General features: G+C 38.5%; 1 protein-coding gene across 1 annotated transcript in view; it reads right to left on the reverse strand.

The window, feature by feature from the left end:
- The window catches only part of SH3D19 (SH3 domain containing 19), a 161,582-nt gene that overhangs the window by 35,897 nt on the left and 101,718 nt on the right, over positions 1-23,967 (reverse strand). The window contains exons 3-7 of the mRNA XM_045552110.1: positions 14,682-14,722; positions 10,204-10,246; positions 8,371-8,509; positions 8,096-8,249; positions 6,368-7,366 (exon numbers count right to left, since the gene is read on the reverse strand). Of these exons, the coding sequence (XP_045408066.1) occupies positions 6,368-7,366; positions 8,096-8,249; positions 8,371-8,509; positions 10,204-10,246; positions 14,682-14,722 (1,376 nt within the window). The remainder of the gene's footprint in view (positions 1-6,367; positions 7,367-8,095; positions 8,250-8,370; positions 8,510-10,203; positions 10,247-14,681; positions 14,723-23,967) is intronic.

A 23,967-nucleotide genomic window follows, 5' to 3' on the forward strand; every position in this document is an offset into this window, starting at 1 on the left:
TGATAAGGAAAACCCCCATCTATTACTTGGCGCATCAGCACCTGAGACCCCCACCCCTCATGGAAGACTCGCATCAGTATAATACTAACCTTATTACCTGGCGCATCAACTAACCTATTACCTGGCGGGCATTAGCCACCTGAGACTCCACCTCTCGGACCACCCCAACTTCATAAATGTGGGAAAAATTGGATAGACAGGGCTCAGAATTTGGTGGTGAGACCCCTCTGAGCTCGCTGGCGAAAAAACCTTGATTGTCCGACTCTCTGTGCCACTCGGTTTGTTCTCGGGACCACCCGCTGTAACAACGGAGTTTACAGCCCAGCAGAGAGATGGAGACCATAAACAATAAATATAATAGAAAAGCAATTCATGTGATATATTAGAAGGTGAGAAGTACTATTGAAAAAGGAAAAGGAAAAAGAGCAAGGTGAGGAACTTCAGGTATGGGCAGAAGGGAAGCAGTTTGCAGAATGAAACAGGGTGAGGGAGGGGGGGAGCTCCATTAATGATACTGTTTGTCTTTCCAAAAACTGGATTGGACGTGTTCTAATAGTTCTTCTGATATTTATTCACTGTGTCCTACCTTTCAAATGGCATTTCCACTTTACCAGTGGCTTTTGGTAACTATAATCTGTTGGTTATTAGTATAAAATTTTAGTTAATGATTTTTTTTGGGTGGGTGGGTAGTGAAGAGGGAAGAAAATCTTGAGCACGGAATGACTTAAATTGTTTCCCAGCTCAAATCAAATTCTGGGCAAGTGTAACACGTACACACACTCTCTCACATTCCAGCAGTGAGGGCATGCACAAGGGCAGCAGGGAAAGGAGAAAAGAGGCCAATCAGCACCCTCGAAGGGCTGGCCACAGGGGGCAGCTAAACATGCTTGCTGTTGAGGGACAGGCCTCAGGAAACCCTGATCACACAGAGTGGGCAGATCTCACCTATCCTGTTAAAGGGTTCAGCTATTTTTTTTTTAACCTGAAGGATTTCAATCGAGGTAGCATATGTGCAACTTACGAAGTATTCAAAGTGTCCTAGTTACCCTCTCTTTCGCTCTCTTTTTTGGTCCTTTACTTTTAATACCATTAGCTGCTCTTTAATAGCTGACACTCAGATCATGTGTAATTATTCTACTATACAAGTCTCTGGGGAAAAAAAAAATTCTTTCTCCATAAGGTGAGGCAAGGAAGCCTTAATGTTGCACCACTGCGGGCTGCTGGGCAGGAGTGGTCTGTTTAATGACCTCCCGCAGCTGTGCTCACTGAGTCAGCAGGCTCTGCATCTGCCTTTCTGTCTGCGTGTTGTGTGTCCGGCTGTGATCCATGAGAGGCATGCAGATTAGTGGAGAGGATAAACAACATCACTTCAGTGAGAAGGTGGAGCCAGAGGCCTGTTTTTCATCTTGATGGCGTGCAAGTCTCTCTCTAGCTACACAGTGTGAAGTTCACTTTTTATGTCTTTTCATGAGAAGGATATTTTTTCCAACAGAAATGGAAGTGGGCAACATATAAAGCAAGGATGGCACTTCATGTTTGGGAACTTCAGGCACTGCCAAGTCGGGAAATTGGATCATTAGTACCAGTTAAAATGTTTACAGTTCATAACCTTTGACCCAGTAGTCCCACTTTTGGAAATTTATTCTTCAGAAATAAAAGCACTGGTAGGAGTGAAAATGTTTATGAGAGTATTTACAACAGCATTTTATGTAGTGGCAAAAAACAAAAACAAACAAAACACCCCGAAATTAAAAACAAAGGAGACAACCTGAATGTCCAACAATAGGGGAAACATTGAATCAACTATGATATACTCATACTATGGAATACTAGGCAGGTAAAAGGAAACAATGAATTAGACCTATTAGCCTGAAGAGAAATGATAAATTTCATTGTTGAATGAAAAAAGCACCCTGCTGAGTAACAGATATGGTATAGTAACAATTTGGGGAGGAAGTCCATGTATATGGACTATGTATATGTTTGCAAGCTTTGGTTTGTATTAGTTTCACCAAAGGCACAGCAAGCTATAAACTTTGTTCATACTGGTTACTGTGGGGATTTGAAAGGACTAGAGGGAGATTAATTTTTTTTTTTTTTTACTAAAATCTCTGAATTGTTTGACTTGTTACAACAAATATATTTTACTTTTGTAACTGAAAAAAAAAAATCCAGTAAAATAAATTCAATCACAAGAAATTTCAAGCTGAAATAACACCTCTGCCAAACAAATCAATACAAAAACTACTTGAAAAATCTATTTTGGGGGGATTCTATTTAAAAGGGAAATAATACAGATATATGTTTCTGAATTGATCTAATTTAGACATGTTTAGTTCATAATAATTAGCTTCCATTTGTAACCTTGAATAATATTAGTATAACTGTTTAGAAAAATCACTATTTTATTGTTTTTAAAATTTCCAATCATCACAAGGCTGAGGATCAGTGGGGGAAGCAGTTCACTCTGAAGCAAAAAGGTAATTCTCCCAGTTTCTTTCAGCCTAATTATGCTTATATTCAGCTATTTAGGAAAGATTATTCGCTAATTAACTATTTTGTTAAAAGTAATGCTTGCGCATGGTCTGCAATTCGAAAGGGATCAAAAGGTACACGGATAGAACCAGGTTCCCTCATCCTCTCCTGTCTATCAAGTTCCCTCATAAAAGACAACCTTTGCTACCAACTTTTTATACATCTTTGTAAACATGTTGCATTTGACATTTAACACAAACTGTAGCTAAAATACCACGAATACTATCCTGTACCTTGCATTTCTCACCTAGTAATATCTTGGAGGTTCATCCCTAGTAGGAGATAACAGGTCTACCTCCTTTTAATTACCACACTATACTCCATTGCTATGGATGCACCATAATTTACTTAGCAGTCCACTGAAGTTTATTTCCAATATTCTATAGGAGAAGTCCTTAATCTGGAGCCCAAGATGGGCCCTGGAAGCTCTGGAAATTGTACCTTCAATTGGGCACACATGTGCTAATGGCTATTTTCAAGGGAGATGAAAGCTTCACAGGCTACCTCAGATTCTCAGAATTCTGTAATCTAGAAAGGGTTAAGAACCTCACTGCCATAATTCTATCACGGACTCTGCTCTTGCTTCTATAGAAGAGACACAGAGCATCTCAAGAACAATTTCCTATCCAAATCTAAGGAAAGTCAATGGCATTTTTCTCTACTCTTATTTGCAGTGTTTATTCTCTTCCTTCTAGCCCCTCACACCAACACCTGCTGCCAAACAAGCAGGCCTCTTTACACCTAATATCCACATGGTCTTCATTACTGGGTTGGGAATAACATTGATGATAAAGTAGTTTTCCACCCATTACCTGTCTCTAATAATATGCTTGTCATCATAATTAGTTTCACCATCCCTGGCTTGCTTTTCTGTCATTTCTTTCCCTTGAGTTCTATTAATACCAGAAATTAACTGCTAAACTATTATTCTGGTCTGTGTAATGGGGCTGATAGCAGAAACATTCTGCTTTTTTTTTTGACAACTGGGTAAGATTTGTAAAGGTGTGAAGAGGAACTGCTAATACTTCTCAGCTCCATTACATTAACCTGGAAGGCATTCTACCCAAGAAACGAATCCAATATTAAATTGCCTGTTTTATGAGTTTTCCTTTAATAATTTTTCTAATCTTAACAATGTTTTCATAGCTTCAGTATTTTCTGATCTCTATTATTTGAGCTTAATATGGCAACTTCATTTTATGCACACTATTTTATTAGATTTTCTTTATTTTTGAGGGAAGAGAAAGCGAAGGAAAGATATATTTGTGACTTACTCTTCTTTCTCCTGTGTTCCTCTCCCAGTTTCTGGCTGATGCCTGGATGATTAGGCAAGGTTTCACAAAGAGATCATGAACCTTTGTTTACAATGACAGTGCTACTGAAATACCATCAAAAGGTCATAAAGCCCTAAGTCAAAAAAACAAACAAAAATCCCTCCACATGTTGAGAAGTTCAGAGGTGATCCTGAAGGCCTTTGGAGAGTAACAAGTAGGGAAGCAATAAGGGCCAGTGTGCACTCTAGAAAAATCCCTTGGATGACGGGTTTGTTTGAATGGGCTCAATTTAGGAGGCCACTGCAATAATCTGAGCATAGAGGCCTAAACTGGGGCAGTACAAGGAGGGACGGAAATGAGAGACAGAGTCAAGAACTATTCAGAAGGTAAAACCAGCAGGAGTTGGTAATTAACTGGATATGAAGCCAGAGAAGTAACAATAATAGCTACTACTTAATGGTCACCATGTTTCAGACAATGTGATAGGGCTTTCCTGCATAGTCACATTTAACCCTTGCAATAGCCTCCAGGAAGAGTAGTAGTACTAATGTGTCTTACAGATGAGGAAACCCAGGCACTGTGATGAGGTTAAGTACATTGCCCAAGGTAACACAGCAATTGTGGTAGGCTCTGTGTGAAGTGGTGAGAAAACTCAGGGATGATCTCTGGGTTTCTCTAGGGAAGGTTGGGGGTGCGATGGTGTCACTAGTGAGGTGCAAAATATAGGAGGAGGAACAGGTTTAGAAAGCATATGAAGTATTCAGTTCAGTATAACTCCATTGTCAAGAGCAATGGTTACAGTAGGATAGGGCAAGCAAATTACACATTTTGCTGCAAGACTGCCTCAATAATTAAATGTTGTGCAATAAAGTGATAGAAATCAAGAAGCAGAAAAGGCTGAGTATGAAGCATGAGACTGTGTTCATGTTAAAAGTGTATTGTTGACCTTACTTTTTGAAGATGACTATAATTATCTGCTTGATGATACAAATTAAGTTCTCAGCAATTATTAACCAAGTTGCCATCCTCATAGAATCTAGCAGGTGCTATAAAAGGCAATATTTCTTTGGCTTGTACTGCTTCCACACCTTAATAGCTTGCTGCTGTCGGATTTATCCATTCCTGACCTTCTCTGAAGCTTGTAACACCAAAAAGGTTTACATAAGAAAATGATATTGACAAAGATCTGAAAAGTTTTTAAAGTTTTGCCTGGTTAAGGATTCATGAAAATGTTGGGTAGCAACATGATATAGTGAAAAATAAACTAGACTTAGAATAAAAACACTAAGTTGAATCCTAGCTTGGAAAATTGTTGGTTTTATGACACTAGGCAAGTTATTCACTGATTTCTCTCAGCCTCATTTCCTTCATTTGCAGACTGAGGCCAATGATATCTCATAGAGGGTTGCTGTAAATATTAAAATAATGTATGTCTAAGTATCTAGCAGAGCGTTAGGTACATTGTAGAAGCTCAATATATTCTAATGTTTTTCCTTCCATCCTTTAAGGACAAGAAGCATGTCTCTTAGTTTATATGCTATTGCCAGTTACAATGTTGCATGGATGGTAAACATTTAATAAGTACTGTATGTGTTTGTTGTCATTTAAAATGCACCTGTGCAGTGCAGAATTTGGTGTTGATATCACAGCGTGTATCATTTTGATGCATATTAAACATTTATAAGATGACAGTTAACCTTTTGAAAATACTATTAAGTTCATATGTTCACAAATTCCACCCAAATAAGTAAACACTAGTAAAAGGAATCTTATCAATGACAAGTAGAGCAGCTTAGTTTGACAAATCAAAGATAAGCTTTACCATAACACCCTCCATCTGAACAGTGTGAGGAAAGAAAACACACTCTGCCTCTTGGGAAATGTAATTGTCCTGATCTTCGCAGCAAAGTTACAACTGTTGAATTTTATTTATAAAAACTCTGCATTCCCAAGGGGAGATGTTCTGTGAAGATCACAGAAAAAAAAATTTGTAACGTGTGGCTGGTTCCTCACTCCTTACATTGCTCTTGTCAGAGTCCTCCCTTGGAGCCGGCCCTTCTCCTAGCACTCCCAGCTGGGGCCAGTTCCACCTGAGGAGCCCTGCTGGGGCCACTGCATGGCTTCCCATCTATGAGAAGTTTCCTCTGCATCTTTCTAATGCCATGGCCCCCCAACCACCTTCTTGGATCCTTTCAATATGAAGCCTGAACGTCAACCTGTCAGAGTAAGAGCCAGCCCTACAACCTAGTTTAGTCCCTGGCCCCTGTCAGCTTGCTTCTGGCTCATATCATAGTAATGGATGTGTGTGTTTCCCCATTTCTGTTTCCCTTCCCCCATCCCATACAGTCCCTTCCCTCTCTGTCTCCATTCCCCTCCTAGCTTCATGTTTCTTAACCTTTCTCTGTTAATCCCTGACTCTGTCTCCATACACACACATGCATGTGTACGTGCCCACACGTACCTCAGTAACTTATGTAGCTGGAAACTAGAACAGCAAGTGCCATGTAAGATATCCTATGATGAGTTTAGATTCCCCTCCACTTCTGATTTTCACTCACCTAGAGCCATCTCTGAACCAACAGATTCTTCAGCCAGGTTCCCAGATGGGGTGGGTAAAACATCATCATCAAAGCTGATGAGGTCGATATCACCCAGGGGCTTGCTTTGCAGAACTGGACCTGGGGGTTTAGCCGGGGGCCCTTCTCCCAGTGACCTGAATGCTTTGGCTTGTGATGCCACTGAAAGTCGGGGAGGAACAGTGACGGGTTTCAGCGGAGGGCAGGTGGGATTTTCTGAGGAAACTGATTTCTTCGGCAGCAAAGGCCGTGGAGCAGGAGTTGGGACTTTCTTCCCACCATCAGGGCTCTCTGCCAGGGGCCCTCCTCCCGTTATCTCATGATTAGCACTTCGTATAAGGCCAGGATTTGGTTTCTTTGGCAATTCAGGTTTGGTTACTGAGATGCTTCCTACTTCTTGCGGTGGAGGGTATGGGGTGAGCCCTTCCTTGGAGGTCACCTTGAGTCTGCTTTCAGTCCAAGAGTCCCATTCTCCAGAAGTTCTGTTAGCCGCTGGTTTGGGAGCCACAGAGGGTTTCCCTGAGGAAACAGTAGGCCTGGAGGGAAGTGTACGGGGAGTAATTTCTGGTTTCTTGGGCAGTCCTGAGGTTTCTGTATTTGTCTGACCCTCAAATGCTTTGATTCTTGAAACAATACTATTTTGGCTTTGTTCTGTGTTCATAATGTTCATCACTGCCTGACTGTCTAAGTTGTTGGTATTGTCCAACAGAGACTGGGGCCGGCCTGGGGATGACTCCTCTTCCGTGGCCGCTGGGCTGATTTTCTGGTGACTTTGCTCTTTAATGTGAGTATCTCTGGCTACTGGTCTGAGGTTGCTTTTTGATCTTGGTTTTGGCACTGGACATCTTGTAGCACTGGGGTTTTCTGAACAACTCTGTTCTTCGAAAATATCAAAAACTATTAAAGGCTCCACATTTGTTGAAAGATTGCCAGATGAGACTGTTGGGGAAGGCTGGAGAGGCTTGAGAGGTGCCTGGAGTGCTGACAAGACCAAAAAAAATTTGTAAAGTTACAATTCAAAAGAAAAAACCATATAAGATGCATAGATTTTTAAAAATATACATGTGGAATATCAAGAGATTTGGGTTTCCTTAGTTAGTAAAAAGTGATTCCAAAAGCAATGGGGAAATGTTTATACTCAGCTTCTTGCAGAAGTGTTCTTCAAGTTATATTGGTTCATATAAGAAACATTCATTATACAGTATTTTAAAACACCATTAAATTCCTGATTCTCATGAGACTTATCACATGAATCATTTCTCTCTGGTTGTTAAAATTCCAACATTTCTAATCCTTTACTATTCCAAAGCAACTTACTCTTATCTCTATTACCCTAATACAATCCTTTAAAAAAGACTAATAGGACAATCACCCTTAGTATGCTATCCTAAGTTTAAGTTGCTAAATATAACATCCTTCTCAATGGAAATAAAGGGTATCAGCATTAATATCCACCATGAGTTAAACAGATGATGTTTTTGTGATATAAACTAGGATGAACCCCATAGATGGGGGCTGCAGCTCGTGAGAATGATCTATTACAATAATCACTGCATATCCAAAGAAAGTAAGCACACAGTGATCACAGTGACTGGGAAGCAGAGCTCAATGACTTATGCACAGATTGCAAATAATTTTAAAGGACGGAAGCCTACTGATTACTTCCCTAAAAGGAGGTCAGAATTAGGGAAGACAAATTACTCGCATTACTTTGAGGCAGATCGTTGTCTATTTCTTCTGAAAAGTCAGTCTGAGTTGCAGAAGTAACAGTGTGCCTTGGAGTGGCAGCAGCATTATTATTATTTGTAGTATTAACTTGAACTTGGTTTATTTCTTTTATGACTTGTTCATAGGATGGTGGGAGCTAAAAAACAAAGAATGAAGATTTTTAGACATCAATGGGCAATAGCCAAGTCTCACTGTTCTTATCATTGAATTTCATTTTAAAAAGAAACAAGCAAAGAGATAACGGAATGTTTATTTACCTCAGCAGGAACCAGCTCATTTGGCCTCCAAGGGCCTGCGGCAGAAGATGGGGAAAATCCCAGTCCTGGGGGTGGGGCTCCTGGAAACCACGAGGCTGGCCTCAATGGCTCAGCTGCCACAATGGTGATCTCTGGGCGCCTAGTGGACAGAAGCCTCAGTAAGGTTTTGCAGATTGGTAACAAGCTATTGTCCCTCTATCTGCAAATGTTCCAAGATTCATGAAAACCACCACCGCCCAAAAAAGTTTTAAGAACTACCACATTCACAGAAACGACCTGTGACAGGCTGCAAAGGAGTAAATGACAGTCATCTTCTATGATTTTGGCCTCCAAAAGTTAGAGATGTACCCTGAGCACACTTGGCTCTGCCTTGGATGTTAAGGATAAGAACTAAGTAAGGCCCATACAATCTGTTCATTCCAGGGCTCTGTCTGCTGCTATCTAGCCTATAGGACAAGCATATAGAGAATGGTAGAAAAACATACTGATTAAATGGAATTGTTTGGTTTTCTGTTAATACATACTCTGAAATGAAAATTGCCGTATAAAAATTACCTCCTCTTCCTCACCCCATCTCTGTCCCAATTCAAAGTTATCTTTAAGTGTTTTGAGTTTATATGTTTACTTCTAGACCATGATAGATGTCTCTGTGTTCCTGAACAGTTTTGGATATGATTTGAAGATTATTCTTTAATACTGAGGAGCCATAGTGATTTAGGCATGGCTTCTTTTATCCTATTCTTAAACTGATTCTACATTCTGATGTTTAAATTGTCTTTAACATGATTTCCTAACAAACACCAATTGTATGACACTGAGCAAATCAACCAACATCTCTGAGCTTCAGTTTTCTCACCTAACAAATAAGGATACCTACTCTGCTTTTCTCTAACACTCTATGGCAAATAAAAATAAAAAAGCACTTGTCATTGTCAAAATTGTGTATATATGCACACACTCATGCTAGCTTGTGAAACAGCAGAACTTGACCATTAATTAAACTTGAATTGCATTGCCTAAAAACCTCTGCTTATAGCTTTTGTTTAACTAAATACAGTTACTACTTAACAAGTGTTAAGTATCATAAGTGCATTTATTCTTATGACAACCTTGTGATGTAGGTATGATTGGCATTATTTTAAAGATGAGGATACAGAAGCTAATGAGGTTAACCAGCTTGATCAAGGTCACATAGAGGGAAATAGTGAACTTGGTTCTGTCTGACTCTTCATTATTCTATACAATACTATAAGAAATTTGAAAGCAGGAACCATGACTTATAAAAATATCTCTATCCACTTATCTATCTGTCTACGCTTCCATTCTTCTCTTTGTCCATGCATCCATCCTTCCATCCATTTTACTATCCATCTGTCTGTCCATTGGTCCTTCCTGCTATCTGTCCAGCTACTCTCTCCTTTCTGCAACCAGCCATCCACCATTTATTCATCCAGCTATCTATCCTTCCTGCCTGCCTCTTTTCCTATCTTATCTTTCCATTCAATTTTCTATCCTGTCACCTATCTATTTATCTAGGCACATTTACTAGGTAGCTATGAGGTACAAGGCATTTCTTAAAAGCAGTTGTAACAATGCTTTACATGTAGCATTGTTTAATAAACATTTAGAAAATAATTACAAATCAAAAGAACATTTTCAGGCCTAATTTGCCTACTTCTCTCAGGCAAAATATTCATAATTTAAACTTATAGATTTATTCAGGAGATGTATTGATGAGGCAGAATAGAGAAATATTTAACCTCCTAACTGATGGTACAATTTTATTTTAATAATTAGTAGAATATATGCCCTCTGTTATAAATATAACCATACCTCCTATCTCGATGAAGTTCACTCTGAATAGAAGTCCGAGAAGCTATAGAAGAAAGAATAAACTGGTTTAGTACAAAATCACTTTATTCAGTAAAGGTTTAAATTTTTATAGAGTATAATTGGAAAAAATTAGCTTATACTTGACATCATATAGAATGTATAAATTTTAATATTCCTAAGTAGAAAAGTAAATCAAAATGATCTTTTTATTGGCATAAAGTTAATTGTAGTTATATATTTGAATTGCATAAGAAAATATAGATTTGAAAAACTCCCCAAAGCACATTCTGTGGTTCTGAAAATAATTTGAAGAATGAACAGAGAAAAGAAGACAGTTATTAAATATAATGACAGTTTAAATATTTTCCAAGTTTTATTTTATAAAGTAAATCAGGTCTTAAACAATCTGGAAAATATGTCACATATGGGGTCAATTTTTATGTAATGGAGTACATTATCTCTATTTTAAAGGAGCATATTCTAAATGTCCCTTTGGGAAAAAAAATTTTCCAATACTATACTGTAAAGATTTGTGCACAAAGGGAATTTATTTTAGATATAATCTGTTTCAACTAGTTGCTTTCATATCTCTCCAATACTCCATTTTTTAATTTCTTTTCATTTGAAAAGATTAAAAGTATGGATCTTTTCTTTCTTTCTCCTACTAACTTCTGCTTCTCTCTGAACAAGGAGGCTGCCAAAACTGGGGGAGGCAAGGGTGGATAGAGATGGGGGGTGGGAATGACATTTAGGCTGGGATTGGAGCTGTGACAGGTGAACCTATGCTGGGTGGCAAGGCAAATCTCTAACATCTGACACCAAAACCGCTGGATCTCAACTTGGAAGATGTCTTTATATTCATATTATCAACTGGTTTGACTGTTATATTTTTATCAAGAGCTAAACCACGCTGCAGTACATTTTGTCTATTGGAATAAAAGAGGACACAGAGCTCTGCATGGTATGTCTGACTGGTAAGAGTGGTTTCATTAAGTCAGAGGCTCACCCGACTGTGCTACCATCACATCACCACCATCACTAAAGCTGGAATCAGCAGACATAGCACTTTTAAAAGACTTCACGTTATTGTCACAAACATACCTCTTCCACGGGGCATTTTTGCTGTGCACTATTCATGAGTGCTAAGAGAAAAAAAGAAGGGGTTATAGAAGAGGAAAGAGAGAAAAAAGAGTGAACCCAGTTGCCTAAGCTTTCAAAGGAGTTCAGGAGCAAGGCTGTCTTGCCATGCCACTGTTTTTCCCTACCCTGCACACTGAGATGGAAAAGAAGAGTTGATGAACCATAGTTTCAGAGATTAAAGAAATATGTTGCTGCAAAGATTTGCCTTTACAGACCAGGACATCCACACATGTAACCACAGTAAAAAACAATGTGTCTGTAGTTTTTAACAATAGTGCAAAAAAAAAAATCTAAAAATCATTTTGCAAAATCAATTTGCTACTTCAACAAGGATAAATTTTAAAGTATGAATAATATCTAAAAGGCAATTCAGGAGTCGATTTATGTTGTTTTAAACCAGTGGCTTTTAACCTGATTCTGTCCCTTCACACCAGAGGTCATTAGTATTAGTAACAGGCCCCCACAGGCAGCAGAGTAGTATTGCCACTCTTGATGCAGCAGAACAAGGAGAGAGGTCTCATAGTCATACTTACAGATTTCCTTCTCCACATCCTTTGAGAATCATTCCTTTCCTCTCTCCTTCTCTGACTTTTTTTCACATTTACTCATCTTCTATGAAATCTCTCTCTTTCTTGATCCTTTTGGAATGACTAACACTTTTTGTCAGGGCTAAACAATTTAATAGCTAGAAACACTTCGGATTTCATGTTGGATTTTCATGTGGTTTTTCACATTGTTCCTGCTAATTTCTCTACTATCCACTTACACATCTCATTCTCACTTTCTCAGATTAAACAGATTTGCTGTAGTTGTTGCCAGGAGAATCAAATTTGCCACCAATGTCGATACAGACCAACATGCCCCATTTAACCTCTATGCCACAAGTTGCTAGTCTCTTGTACATTTTGGGTTAATGCCACATAAAAAAAGCAGTATTTTCAATTAAAGTTATCCTATCATTATAAAGAATTATTTTTAAACCTTTCTAGTTCAAGTGGTTAAATTCCAAGTACAAAACACACTCATATTAAGCTATTTATAAAAGAGTTGAGGTGTGGATTTGCAATATTGCCACCAATAAAGAATCCTCTCCAGTTCCAGAAGGATCATAAGCATAGAAAGACCCTCAGTGATCGATCATCTTGCTCAAACTTCACAGAGGAGGAGACTGAGATAGAGTGAAGTTAAATGAATTGTCCCAGGTCCAAAAGCCCATTAGAGACATGGCTGAGAGCAGGTTGTTTCTTTCTTTCTTTTTTTTTTTTTTTTTTTTGAGACAGAGTCTCACTTCGTTGCCCGGGCTAGAGTGAGTGCCATGGCGTCAGCCTAGCTCACAGCAACCTCAAACTCCTGGGCTTGAGCAATCCTACTGCCTCAGCCTCCCGAGTAGCAGGGACTACTATGTTCCTGTTATTGTGTCAAATGCATGTAGCTCGTACCCTGTCCCAAACAAATGTAGTCACTGAGTTCTTTATTATTATGAATTTCATAGATAAGGTAGTTCTATGGCTATTCTTCTATGTGCTTTTTTTCTTCCAATCATCATTTAATTGGTAATTTTGAATTACTTAGAATCAGAATTAGCATCCGACTCTCCTGGCCCTATAAGGAGTTAAACTGCTTTAAGAAACAACCTAGGCCGGGTGCGGTGGCTCACGCCTGTAATCCTAGCACTCTGGGAGGCCGAGGCAGGTGGATCGTTGGAGCTCAGGAGTTCGAGACCAGCCTGAGCAAGAGCAAGACCCCATCTCTACTAAAAATAGAAAGAAATTATATGGACAGCTAAAAATATATATAGAAAAAATTAGCCGGGCATGGTGGCGCATGCCTGTAGTCCCAGCTACCCGGGAGGCTGAGGCAGGAGGATCGCTTAAGCCCAGGAGTTTGAGGTTGCTGTGAGCTAGGCTGATGCCACGGCACTCATTCTAGCCTGGGCAACAGAGTGAGACTCTGTCTCAAAAAAAAAAAAAGAAAAAAAAAAAAGAAGCCTAGGAAGCCTAGGTTCACATCCCAGCTCTTATTTTGTGAAGCCATTTAACCTCTCTGAGATTCAGTTTTCCTACCATCTGTAAAACGGGATTAGCAGCTACCACACAGAATGTTATTTTATAATGTATGTGAAACAGTTCCTGACTTACGTAGGTAATCACTATTAACTAAATCTGAATTTCAGAAAATAATTTTCTCCTAGAAAATTAATGAAAGGAAGAATATAAAATTCTAGATATATCCAATTAGGACACACCAAAAAACTTTACCAGGCTAGGTGTGGTGGCTTATGCTTGTAATCCCAAAACTTTGGGAGGCTGAGGCAGGAGGATCACTTGAAGCCAAGAGTTCAAGACCAGCCTGGGCAACATAGCAAGACCCCATCTCTACCAAAAAAAAAAAAAATTAGCTGGGCATGGTGGTGCGCACCAATAGTCCTAGCTACTCAGGAGGCTTAGGCAGGAGGATCACTTGAGCCCAGGAGTTCATGGCTACAATGAACTATGATCGCACTGCACTCTAGCCTGTCTGACAGAGGACAGAGAGAGACCCTGTCTCAAAACAAACAAAAAAACAACAAAAACAAAACAAAAACAAAACTGGACCAAAAATATCTAGGGCTCACAAGAATGAATGCAAAAAGGACCCCAAAAATTATGTTTCTAAAAATAGGCTACATTCTCCTCAGAGTGGTGACCTCAACTCAGAAAATGCAAAGAATATCCAAAATCTTATCTTTACCTTTTTTCTACAACAGGTAATCCATGTTCTATTTAGAAAAGGGACCTTTCCAAAGCCTTTTATTAAAAAAAGTGTTAAAATCCCACATCAAGAGCAAGTTTTGAAGCTTTAACCAAGAGGTAAAGACAAAGTATGAATGTGTCATTATGGAGGGAATTATTCACAGCACTTCTGTCTTGTATGTGGTAGTATAAGCCTATCCTCATAGGCATTTATACAGTTAAAAAAATATTGTAAAGAGAAACATGGAAGAAAATGAACCAAAAAGAACAGGATTTAATATTTTCTAAATCTATAAGATGTCTCTAACTATAGAAAATAGTTACATAAAATTTATATTAGATTACAGAAACTAACTAGATAGCTAGATTTTAAAAAAAAAATCTTTGTTCTCTTTTCCTATGAGAAAAGCATTGTTCTGAGAAACTGGTTTATCAACAAATAGAAGTTTAAAACTAGCTGTTTGTCCAAAATGCTTTATTCCTTCTTAGAAGCTACTCTTGTTAGATTCTTTGTAGATTCATGGAATACAACCACTTGATGGAAATCTAAATCATCATTTAAAATTATTACAGAGGAAAATACAGAGCAGGAAAAAACAAACTTACATCTCTTGATTACCGCTCTAATGGACGACAAGGGTCCTTGGCTAGAAAAAGAAAGAAAGAAACTTATTACACTCATCATTCCTTTTGAAGAAGAGTCATTCATAATGCCTGGTCATTTGGGGGACTCAATATGGTGCCAATCAGCAAGTTTGATACATTACTTACTGGCCTATCCTCTTTACAAAATAAAAATTGTAGAAAATTTTTAAATTGTTATATTAAGATGTTTTATAGGAAGAGAGGAGGCTGGGGAAATATATCTGCCATGTAAATAAAAATTTACCTTAAAATTGCTTTCATGGCTAGCTACATACTGCATCTTACAGTGAATTTCTGGATACCACAGATAGCATTACATGGTGCTCAAAAGATCTTTATACCTTATAGCTCTTTTGTGTTTGCTATTGAAATTCCTGCCTTCTCATATCAGATCAAAATATACCATCTATATAGTCAATTTGACCTAACGACCATTTCTTCTTAAGATTAGAATTTAAAACATCACCACCTAAAAAGATAAAAATCTTCTGAGCATATCCTCCCTCTCTCCTTTTCCCCTTCCTCTTCTCCCCTTCTACCCCCCTTTTCCTCTGTTGCCCTTCTGCCTTTTATCATGGGGTGACGCAATAGGAAGGCCCTCACCAGATGCTAGCCCCTCCATCTTGGACTTCCCAGCCTCCAGACCCATAAGTCAATACATTTCTGTTCATTATAAATTATCCAGTCTGTGGTATTCTGTTACAGCAGTACAAAACAAACTAAGACAACACTATTCTGCCAGACAGGGGAAAAAATTAAGTGCCCAGAGGTCTCTGATATCATGATGCAAAGATGGGAACACAAATATATAACTGTTTTCAGCAATACTAACTTTAAAAAAAAATAGGGAAGGCTTTGTGTAAAACAACTACTTGGAAAAAAAAGAGAATTAGTATAAGGTACAGGTTGATTATCCCTCATCCTAAATGTTTAGGACCAGAAATGTTTCAAATTTTTTTGGATTTTGGAATATTTGCATTATATGCTTACTGGCTGAGCTTCCCTAATCCAAAAATCTGAAATTCAAAATGCTCCAATGAGCATTTATTTGAGTATTATGTTGGTGCTTAAAAATTTTTGAATTTTGAGCCAGAAGTGGTGTCGTGCACCTGTTGTCCCAGCTACTCATGAGACTGAGGAAGGAGGATCGCTTCAGCCCAGGAGTTCAAGGTCAGTCTGGGCAATGTAGCAAGACCCTGCCTCAAAAAAAAAAAAAAAATTCAAATTTGGGAGCATTTTCAATTTCAGATTAGGGATGCTCAACCTGTAATATAAAAGAGGTAACAGCCCTAAAAAGCAAATAGGTTGACTAAGCCTTGGAAACTTCTTGGTGCATGAGAGGAGAGAATCTGCATGTTAACATTGTGTCCATTGACAAAAATCTAGCAATTAAAAGAATCAACATCAATACTTAGAAGCAGGGCCAGAAAGGCCAACATGCCATATGTGAGCCCAGGCAGGGCAGAAAGGTTGTTATTGAGTACATCATAATCATCTTGCTCACTACCACTGATTTGGAGGGATGGTGTTATTTATTTAAAACATCCTTTGTTACTCTTGTGGAAGAGAAATATGTACTGATTGGGGTAGAACACAGGAGGTGTTAGGGGTTGAATTGTGTCCTCCCTCAAAAAGATATACTGAATTCCTTTCCCCTGGTACTTCAGAATGACCTTATTTGGAAATAGGTCATCACAGATGTAATTGGTTAAGATAAGGCCACACTGGAGGAGGATGGACCCCAATCCAATAAGACTGGTTCTTTAGAACACAGCAATAGGAAGACAGAGATACACAGCAAGAGCTCTATGTGATGACAAAGGCAGAGACTGAAGTGATGCAGCTGTAAGCCAAGGAGCACCAAAGACAGCCAGCAAACCACCAGAAGCTACGAATAGGCAAGAAAGGATTTATCTATGGATTTTCAGAAGGAGCACGGCCCCGCTGACACCTACATTTCAGACTTCTGGCCTCCAAAACTTTGACAACAGAATAAATTTCTGTTGTTCTAAGTCACCCAGTTTGTGATACTTTGTTACTGCAGCCCTAGGAAGCTAATACAGGGCACCTTCTGAGGCATCGAGTAGGTGTGATAATTCATTGAGCTGTACATTTTGTGTACTTTTCTGTATGTTACATTTCAATAAAAATTTGGGTGGAGGGTTGAAATCTTGGCACAAAATGGAATTTTGACTGAGATCAGATGAGGTTCTACAACTCCCAAGATATGCTGCATCATATTTAAGCTAAATCTGTAAACAAACAAATCAATATCTTAAATCGAGAACAGAATTTTCTAAAATCTAAAGTTCTCCTTTAGAGGTTAACAGGTATTTTTGTGATGGGAAAATAAAAAAGGAGGCCTGTGGTCAAATACATCTCCATGGGAAGCAGTTCTGGGGGATGCTGGAGTAACCCCCTAGTGTGGGGTGCATACAATTTCTGCATCTCAAATGTAGCAATGAATGCAGAAACTATGATTTTGAAGATGATACTTTATCTTTATCTCTGTCTTTCTGCAGAGCAAAGGCTACAGGTGAAGGTAAACCCTTAGGTAGGACTCTAACCTTAAGGGGAAAATCTCACAAGTCCTCCCTCAGCGTGAACTCTTGCTCTTGAATCATCTAGGGACCTCCAAGAAGGATAGCCAGCAACAGACAGTAGATATGGCTACATGATCACTGACCAGAGAAAGGGGCAGTAAGGCCTGCTGGTTCACAGACCTAGTTCTGAAGTCTCCCTGTCCACATTCATTGCTGGTGCCTCTACTTGTTCACTGGAATAACTTTGTGCAAATTATTTAGCTTCAGTAAGGCCTCTCATATCCTCATGTATAAAAGCAGGGAAAACTTAACACTCCCAAATGAAGTTGTGACGAGTAAGAGGAAGACTCTGTTAAAGCATTTTACACAGTGCCTCGAACAAACTGTGTGTGTTCAATACGTGTGCATTGTTATTATCCTTAGTTATGTGTGTTCATAATCATTAGAGGCATCACAAAACAGCTTTAGAGTAATACACACAATCCTTGAGAGATTTCCACTTTGGGGTCTAGTATCATTCAGGCAGTGGGCCTAACAATTTGGTTTATGTTTTGGAAAGATTTTGTTTTTCTTGAGCTTACTTTGCTTCTCTCCTCTGGATTCTGCTGTTCAGATGGAACCTGAGGTAGGTCACTCCACACAAAAAACAATTCAAAACCTTCACTCTATTCTGAATTTGTAAGTTTATATGTATCCTGGCCCTTGCAGAGTTAATCCAGATCTTTTTGCCTTCTGCTTTTTAAGCATGGCTGCTCCTATTATCAGGTGTCTTTGTTCTTGGTGGGGCAGATAAAACCACTCCTGAAATCTGCCAGTCAAAGACTCTTCTATTAGGTTATTAAGTATAAAATGTCCAATTTCCTTAAATACTAAGTTTGACAGTTGGTATCTCTGATATTTCACTTTGATATGCCTTGTACTATTTTTATTGTAAAGGTATATTCTCAGTCTTTCAAATGCATGGTTTGGCTTGTGATTATCTTTCAAAAAATTTTTTAGAGCAATTCTTGTGAAACCATGGATAAGTAAAAAATTCCTGTTATTTTCAAATATGGGTTCCACTGTGGAACCAAGGCATTGCAGACAGCTCAAAATATCAATGAAGTGTTTGGGAAGGATGTGGTTAATGAATGCACAGTACATCGATGGTTTGAGAAGTTCTGTTCTGGTTATTTTAACCTTGAAAATAAGCCATGTGGGCAACCTGAGACTAAGGTGGGTAATGACGAGCTGAAAGCTGTAGTGGAAGCACATCTATTAATATCTCAACCTATGCATGAATTAACAGCAAGGTTTGATGTTACTATTCCAATAATATTGGATCATTTGAAACAAATCAGCAAGGTAAAGAAGCTGGATAGATGGTTACCACGTGAATTAAACGAGCATCAGAAAAGAAATCGTCTGGAAGCTTGCCTTTCTCTGTTGTCATGACATAAAGGCAAACCATTTCTACAACGTATTGTTGTTACATGTGATGAAAATGGATTATTTTGACAATCGCAAGCATTTGGCACAATGGTTGGATAAAAATGAAGTGCTGAAACACAGTTCAAAACCAAATATTCATCCAAAAAAGCTAATGGTGTCTGTTTGGTGATCCAGTGCTGGTATCATCCACTACAGCTTCATGAAACCTGGACTATCGATTACAGCACACGTCTACTGCAACCAATTGGATGAAACGATGAGGATGCTTGCAATTAAGCAGCTGAGATTGGTCACTAGAGACAGGTCAATCTTCTTGCAAGACAACACTCGACCACATGTCACACAAACAATGCTGCTCAAAGTACACAGGCTGGATTTGGAAACTCTCTGCCACCCACCATATTCACCAGACCTTGCACCAACTGACTACCACTTCCTTCCAGGCTTTGGACCACTTCTTGTGAGGAAAAATATTCAATTCTCAACAAGTTGTGGAAAATGCCTTTTATGATTGCATCCCCACTTGCTATCCAGGCTTCTTCACTTCTGGTGTAAGCTACTGTTAATATGGCAATACTGTGTTGATAGTTTAGGCACATATTTAGATTAATTCTACTGCTTTTAGTTTGAGATATAGTAAACTACACTTTTGATTTGAAATTGGACATTTCATATTTAGAGGGAAACTAAGGGTTAGGGGAAATGGCTTTCAGATTCTGAGGGGGAAAACCAAATGTTGAGGTCAAGGCCAAATTGTTTCAGGTCTAATTGCCTGGGGATTTATCTTCCTCTAGGATTCTGGGGTGCTACCTAGCTGTTCAGAGTCCCCTTCTATCCTTTCTTCCCACTCTCTCACAAAGAGCCCTTCTCAGGTTTTGCTATTGGGTCACTCTCTACCAGTGTGTTTGCATATAACCTTAGTTGTTATGAAGGTGTTTTTAAGAAAGAAAATTGCATTTAAGGGTTTCTTAACCTAATGAAATGAATTTCTAATGATGAGATTTCAGTGACAATGATGAGTGAGAATAGCCCATCATTATGTGTATAAAACGTGCAATCTATTTTAGAAATGAGGAAACTGAGGCTTACAGGTTAGGTATCCTGCCTGAGGTCATACAGCTGGTAAGTGGAGGAGGCAGACATGAATTCACTACTGTCTGATTATAGTCCACAATTCTCTAATTCAGGCTTGGGTAGATAAGTAAAAGTTTGTGGATGTTCTACAAAGTTCAATATGTACAGAAGTACTCCCAATCACAAAGTTGACCGTAAAAATTGCTCATTGAAGTCTCATGCTACATTCTGTGGATGCAGAAGAAAATAAGTTGTTATGTATGACATTTTAATGTCAAAAACAACAACAATAAAGCAAACCACGATGGTAATTCTCAATCTTACCTAAGGAAATCTGATCCCTCTTTTTATTTTGGATCATGTTTTACTTATTATAATAAGAGTCTAAGAAATATTTATACAACTTTCAAGGCAACAAAGCTTGTTTTCAAATTTAAACACACACATTTCCTTGGTGAGGAAAGAACTCCTTTCACAAACGAGCACCTGGAATGGTGGGTCTGGCTTGTTTGGTACACGATTCAGAACAATGTCTGCAGGTGCTTATTGTCATCAATACATCTTTTTGGGGCTCCCTCTGTGTGCAGAGGCAACTGAGTATGTTGAAAACACAGTCTTTGTAAAAACACTCAATAAAGGCCAAAGGCATATCACTATAGTAGTACTCAGTAAAGCAATTAGCTTAACAAAGAGTTAAGCTAATGTGATCCAGGAATGTAACTCTCTGGTCACGATGGTAAACATACCAGTGAATATAAAGTTTATCCTCTTGCACCATCTTCCTCAAAGGCTCTCAACATTTGAATTGGCTCACCCCTATTTCCTCCTAGCAGAAGGGTTTAGGCAGGTTGGTGTGATTTTTGCAGGCTAGAAGAGGTACTCTCTCTCATCCATTCCCTCATATATCCAATACCTATTACAGGCATGATATATAACAGGCACCAGGAATGCCGTGAAAGCACAGACTCTGACCTCAATGGGAAAGTCAAATATTGCCATCACATTCCTATTTATAGTATTACAGGAGCAGGCACAAAGTGCTACGGATGCAGAGAAGGTATGTACCACTCTATCTTGGGGTCTAAGGAAAGGCTTCGAAAATGTGACACTCGTGTCTTGACGGAGACCTGAAGAATGTACAAAAGAGAGGTTCTAAGGAGTGAGGGTTAGGTGGCACACACAAAGGACCAGAGGTTGAAGAGCTCAGTTAAGCATGGTTTGGGCACAGCATATAAAAGTGCCATGGCAAGAGTTAAGAAGGGCCTGGAATGCAAATGCCATGCCAAGAGATAAGTAGAAACATAGAATAGAGAGAGAGAAGTACTGATGCCAGGTATCACTAGCCAGGTAAAACACTAAGAATTCAACTCATGAGTCAGGGAGAGGGGAGCAAAGTGTTTCAAAAGCAAGTGAGAATTCATTTGGGACATCTCGTTGGACAAGCATTATTGACTGTTGCTGGTCTTTATGTGCCAGCCATAGTGTTTGTGGTCAGGCCTGCCTTTTTCAAAGGATCTATGAACAAAGCCTGGAGTGCCGTCATTCTATGTTTTGAATTGTGGGCAGATCCACATTCTTAGGAACTAAATATATGTATGATAGGACTGACAAGCTAATATCTGATGAAATAAATAATGAGTGGGAAACATAGGAAAGGGTAGATAAAAGTAAGCAAGAGGTAGTTGAGGTTTCTGGAAGTGCCGGGAAGGCACTGAAGAAGTCGAGGGTGTCTGTGCATGCATTTATTCATTTATGAAGCTCTCACTATGTACTTGGCACTATACCACAAATTGAGAACACTAATATGAATAATACACAAGCGTGTGCAGTCTTGTTGATAAGATCAGCAAATAAAAGAATGTGAAAAAAATGTTATACAAGGTATTATAGGAGTTCAGAGGAGGGGTGTCTAAATTCAACCCTGGGGGAGCTGAAGAAAACAGAGCTGATGCTTGAATAGAGCTAGTGCAGGGTTTCTCAATCTTGATACTAGTGATACTTGTTGCAAGAGAGGAAGGGTTTTCTTGTATATTATAAGATGATTAGCATGATCTCTGGCTTCTATTAGTACCTACTAGAAATCAGTGGCACACCCTACATCCTCCAGTTGTGTCAACCAAAAATGTCCCTAGACATTGCCAAATGTCCCCTGGTGGGGGCCAGGGGGGCAAAATAACCCTCTGTTGAGAACCACTGAGTTAGTGGCAACGAAACAGAGTAACAGGATTTATATCGATGGGGAAGTGGCTGGCTTCACTATCTCTAGTTGGCAAGACAAGTTGATGGTGGCAGTAGTGGTATAAAATTGAGAGCTGGATGTGAGGGAACAGGACAATGGCAGTGAGGAGGAGAGAAGAAAGAAAAATAAATAAATTTCTAGTACTAATAAGTTTTTGGAAAGTTGTACTATGGGGTACACTAGGTAGAGAAATGAGTCTCTCTCTAAAAGAACATAGAAAGTCAGTCATTCTATGAAAGCAACATTTATACATAAGTCAAGGATTACTTGTACTTTTTAAATGATAACTTATTTCTTAACCACAATAAAACAAAAGTGCTTGACTTGCTGCCATTCAGGAAAAAAACCCCACCACATGTGATTTTATAAAGAAGTCTTTGGCTAACCTTGATTTTCTTTCCAAAACAGAAAGCAACAGTGTCACAGAACAACTTGTGTTTCTATTTGGTGTGTGTATTGCACATAACTTGTACCAGCCTGTATTAACTGCTAGATTAAGGCAATATATTATGTAATGGAAAGAGAGTATTAGTAAGTAAATTATATTTTGCTGCAAAGACAAATATAAAGGTACACTGCCATTAAAATGGCAGTATCTAAATTTAATAGTGTCTAAATTAATATCACCACTACAATACGTAGGGCCAGATTTGATAAACTATGGGGAATGGGAAAGAAGTATACTTATCTGAAATTAGTTTTTAAAAAACTTATAGTTCTGATGAGCCTCCATATAAAATTTGGCAGGGAGGGGATTTCTTCTAAGAATTAGAGACTGGTAAACAAAAATAATGAGATCCAACTGGAATGGCTTTTGCTAAAGTTAAAAACTATAACAAAACTACAAAGTATTTCTATTAGTTCTCTGAAATCTTTAGCAGAAAGTTATATAAATTCTGAGTTCACTCACTTCTTCATCACCATTGACAGCCCAATTATGACCATTAGAATCAATAATACAACATCAAGTTACATCAGGTTCTTTTCCATTTAATCCTTTTCAAGGACAAGCAAATCATATAAGCAAGTATTATTTACGCATTTAGTTTCAGGACAAATAAAGCTAATAAACATTTAAATGAGTTATATTAACACATTCTACATATAAAATTCACAAAATGAGTTCTGTCAACAGTCATGTCTATGAGCATACAGAATATGGAGAGCAGCTACAGAAAAAGCCAATAGAATGCATGATGTACCTACTGGGGCAGCATGACTGTCATGGGAAGAGTATAACTTCTGCCATCAGCTAGAGACCTATTTTCCTATTTGTGGGAGCTGGCCAATTTACTTACTTGCTAGAATTGATTCCTTATCTGTAATATGAGGATACTAATGCCTATCTTTTTGCTTGTTGCTAAAACTGAATGAGAAAACCATATAAAATAAATACCACAGTGCTGGGCACATATTAGAGTCTCAGGTAATGTTAGCTTTATTATATTTCCTAGCCTATTTTCTAATATATAAATTTCTGTCGTTCACAATATATGAGGTTGAAATTTTTGGAGCTATGCTGCCTTGACCTATAGTTATCATAACCCTTCCTTATAAATTCAAGTAACATGCATTTCAGTTGGACTTATTATTCACCACTTATAACCATTCTGAGTTTCACAATGCACACTTCTCATATATCTAATCTCCTATGAAGCCAAAGCAATAATAAAGCCAAGAGAACAAAGTTTTTGTGAACACTGTATTATCCCCATTGAAAATACAGATCTCAGTTCCTTTAGGTGACCCTTCCCAGGATGTTTCTCACAAAATGGGCATGGTGATCAGTACCTCTACAGATTTAGTTTTGTATTTGTTTAACTCTATTAAAAGAGAAATCCCACAAAAAATTCAAAGATCTTGGAAAAGGCTTTCAACTATGTTATGTTTACAACTACAACACATTTAAAATTAGAACATGTTGCCCTGTCCTTTCCAATTCTTTTAAGTTTTTTTTTTT

This window comes from Lemur catta, chromosome 5 (genome assembly GCF_020740605.2).
Source record: "Lemur catta isolate mLemCat1 chromosome 5, mLemCat1.pri, whole genome shotgun sequence".
In the NCBI taxonomy this organism is placed as follows: domain Eukaryota; kingdom Metazoa; phylum Chordata; class Mammalia; order Primates; family Lemuridae; genus Lemur; species Lemur catta.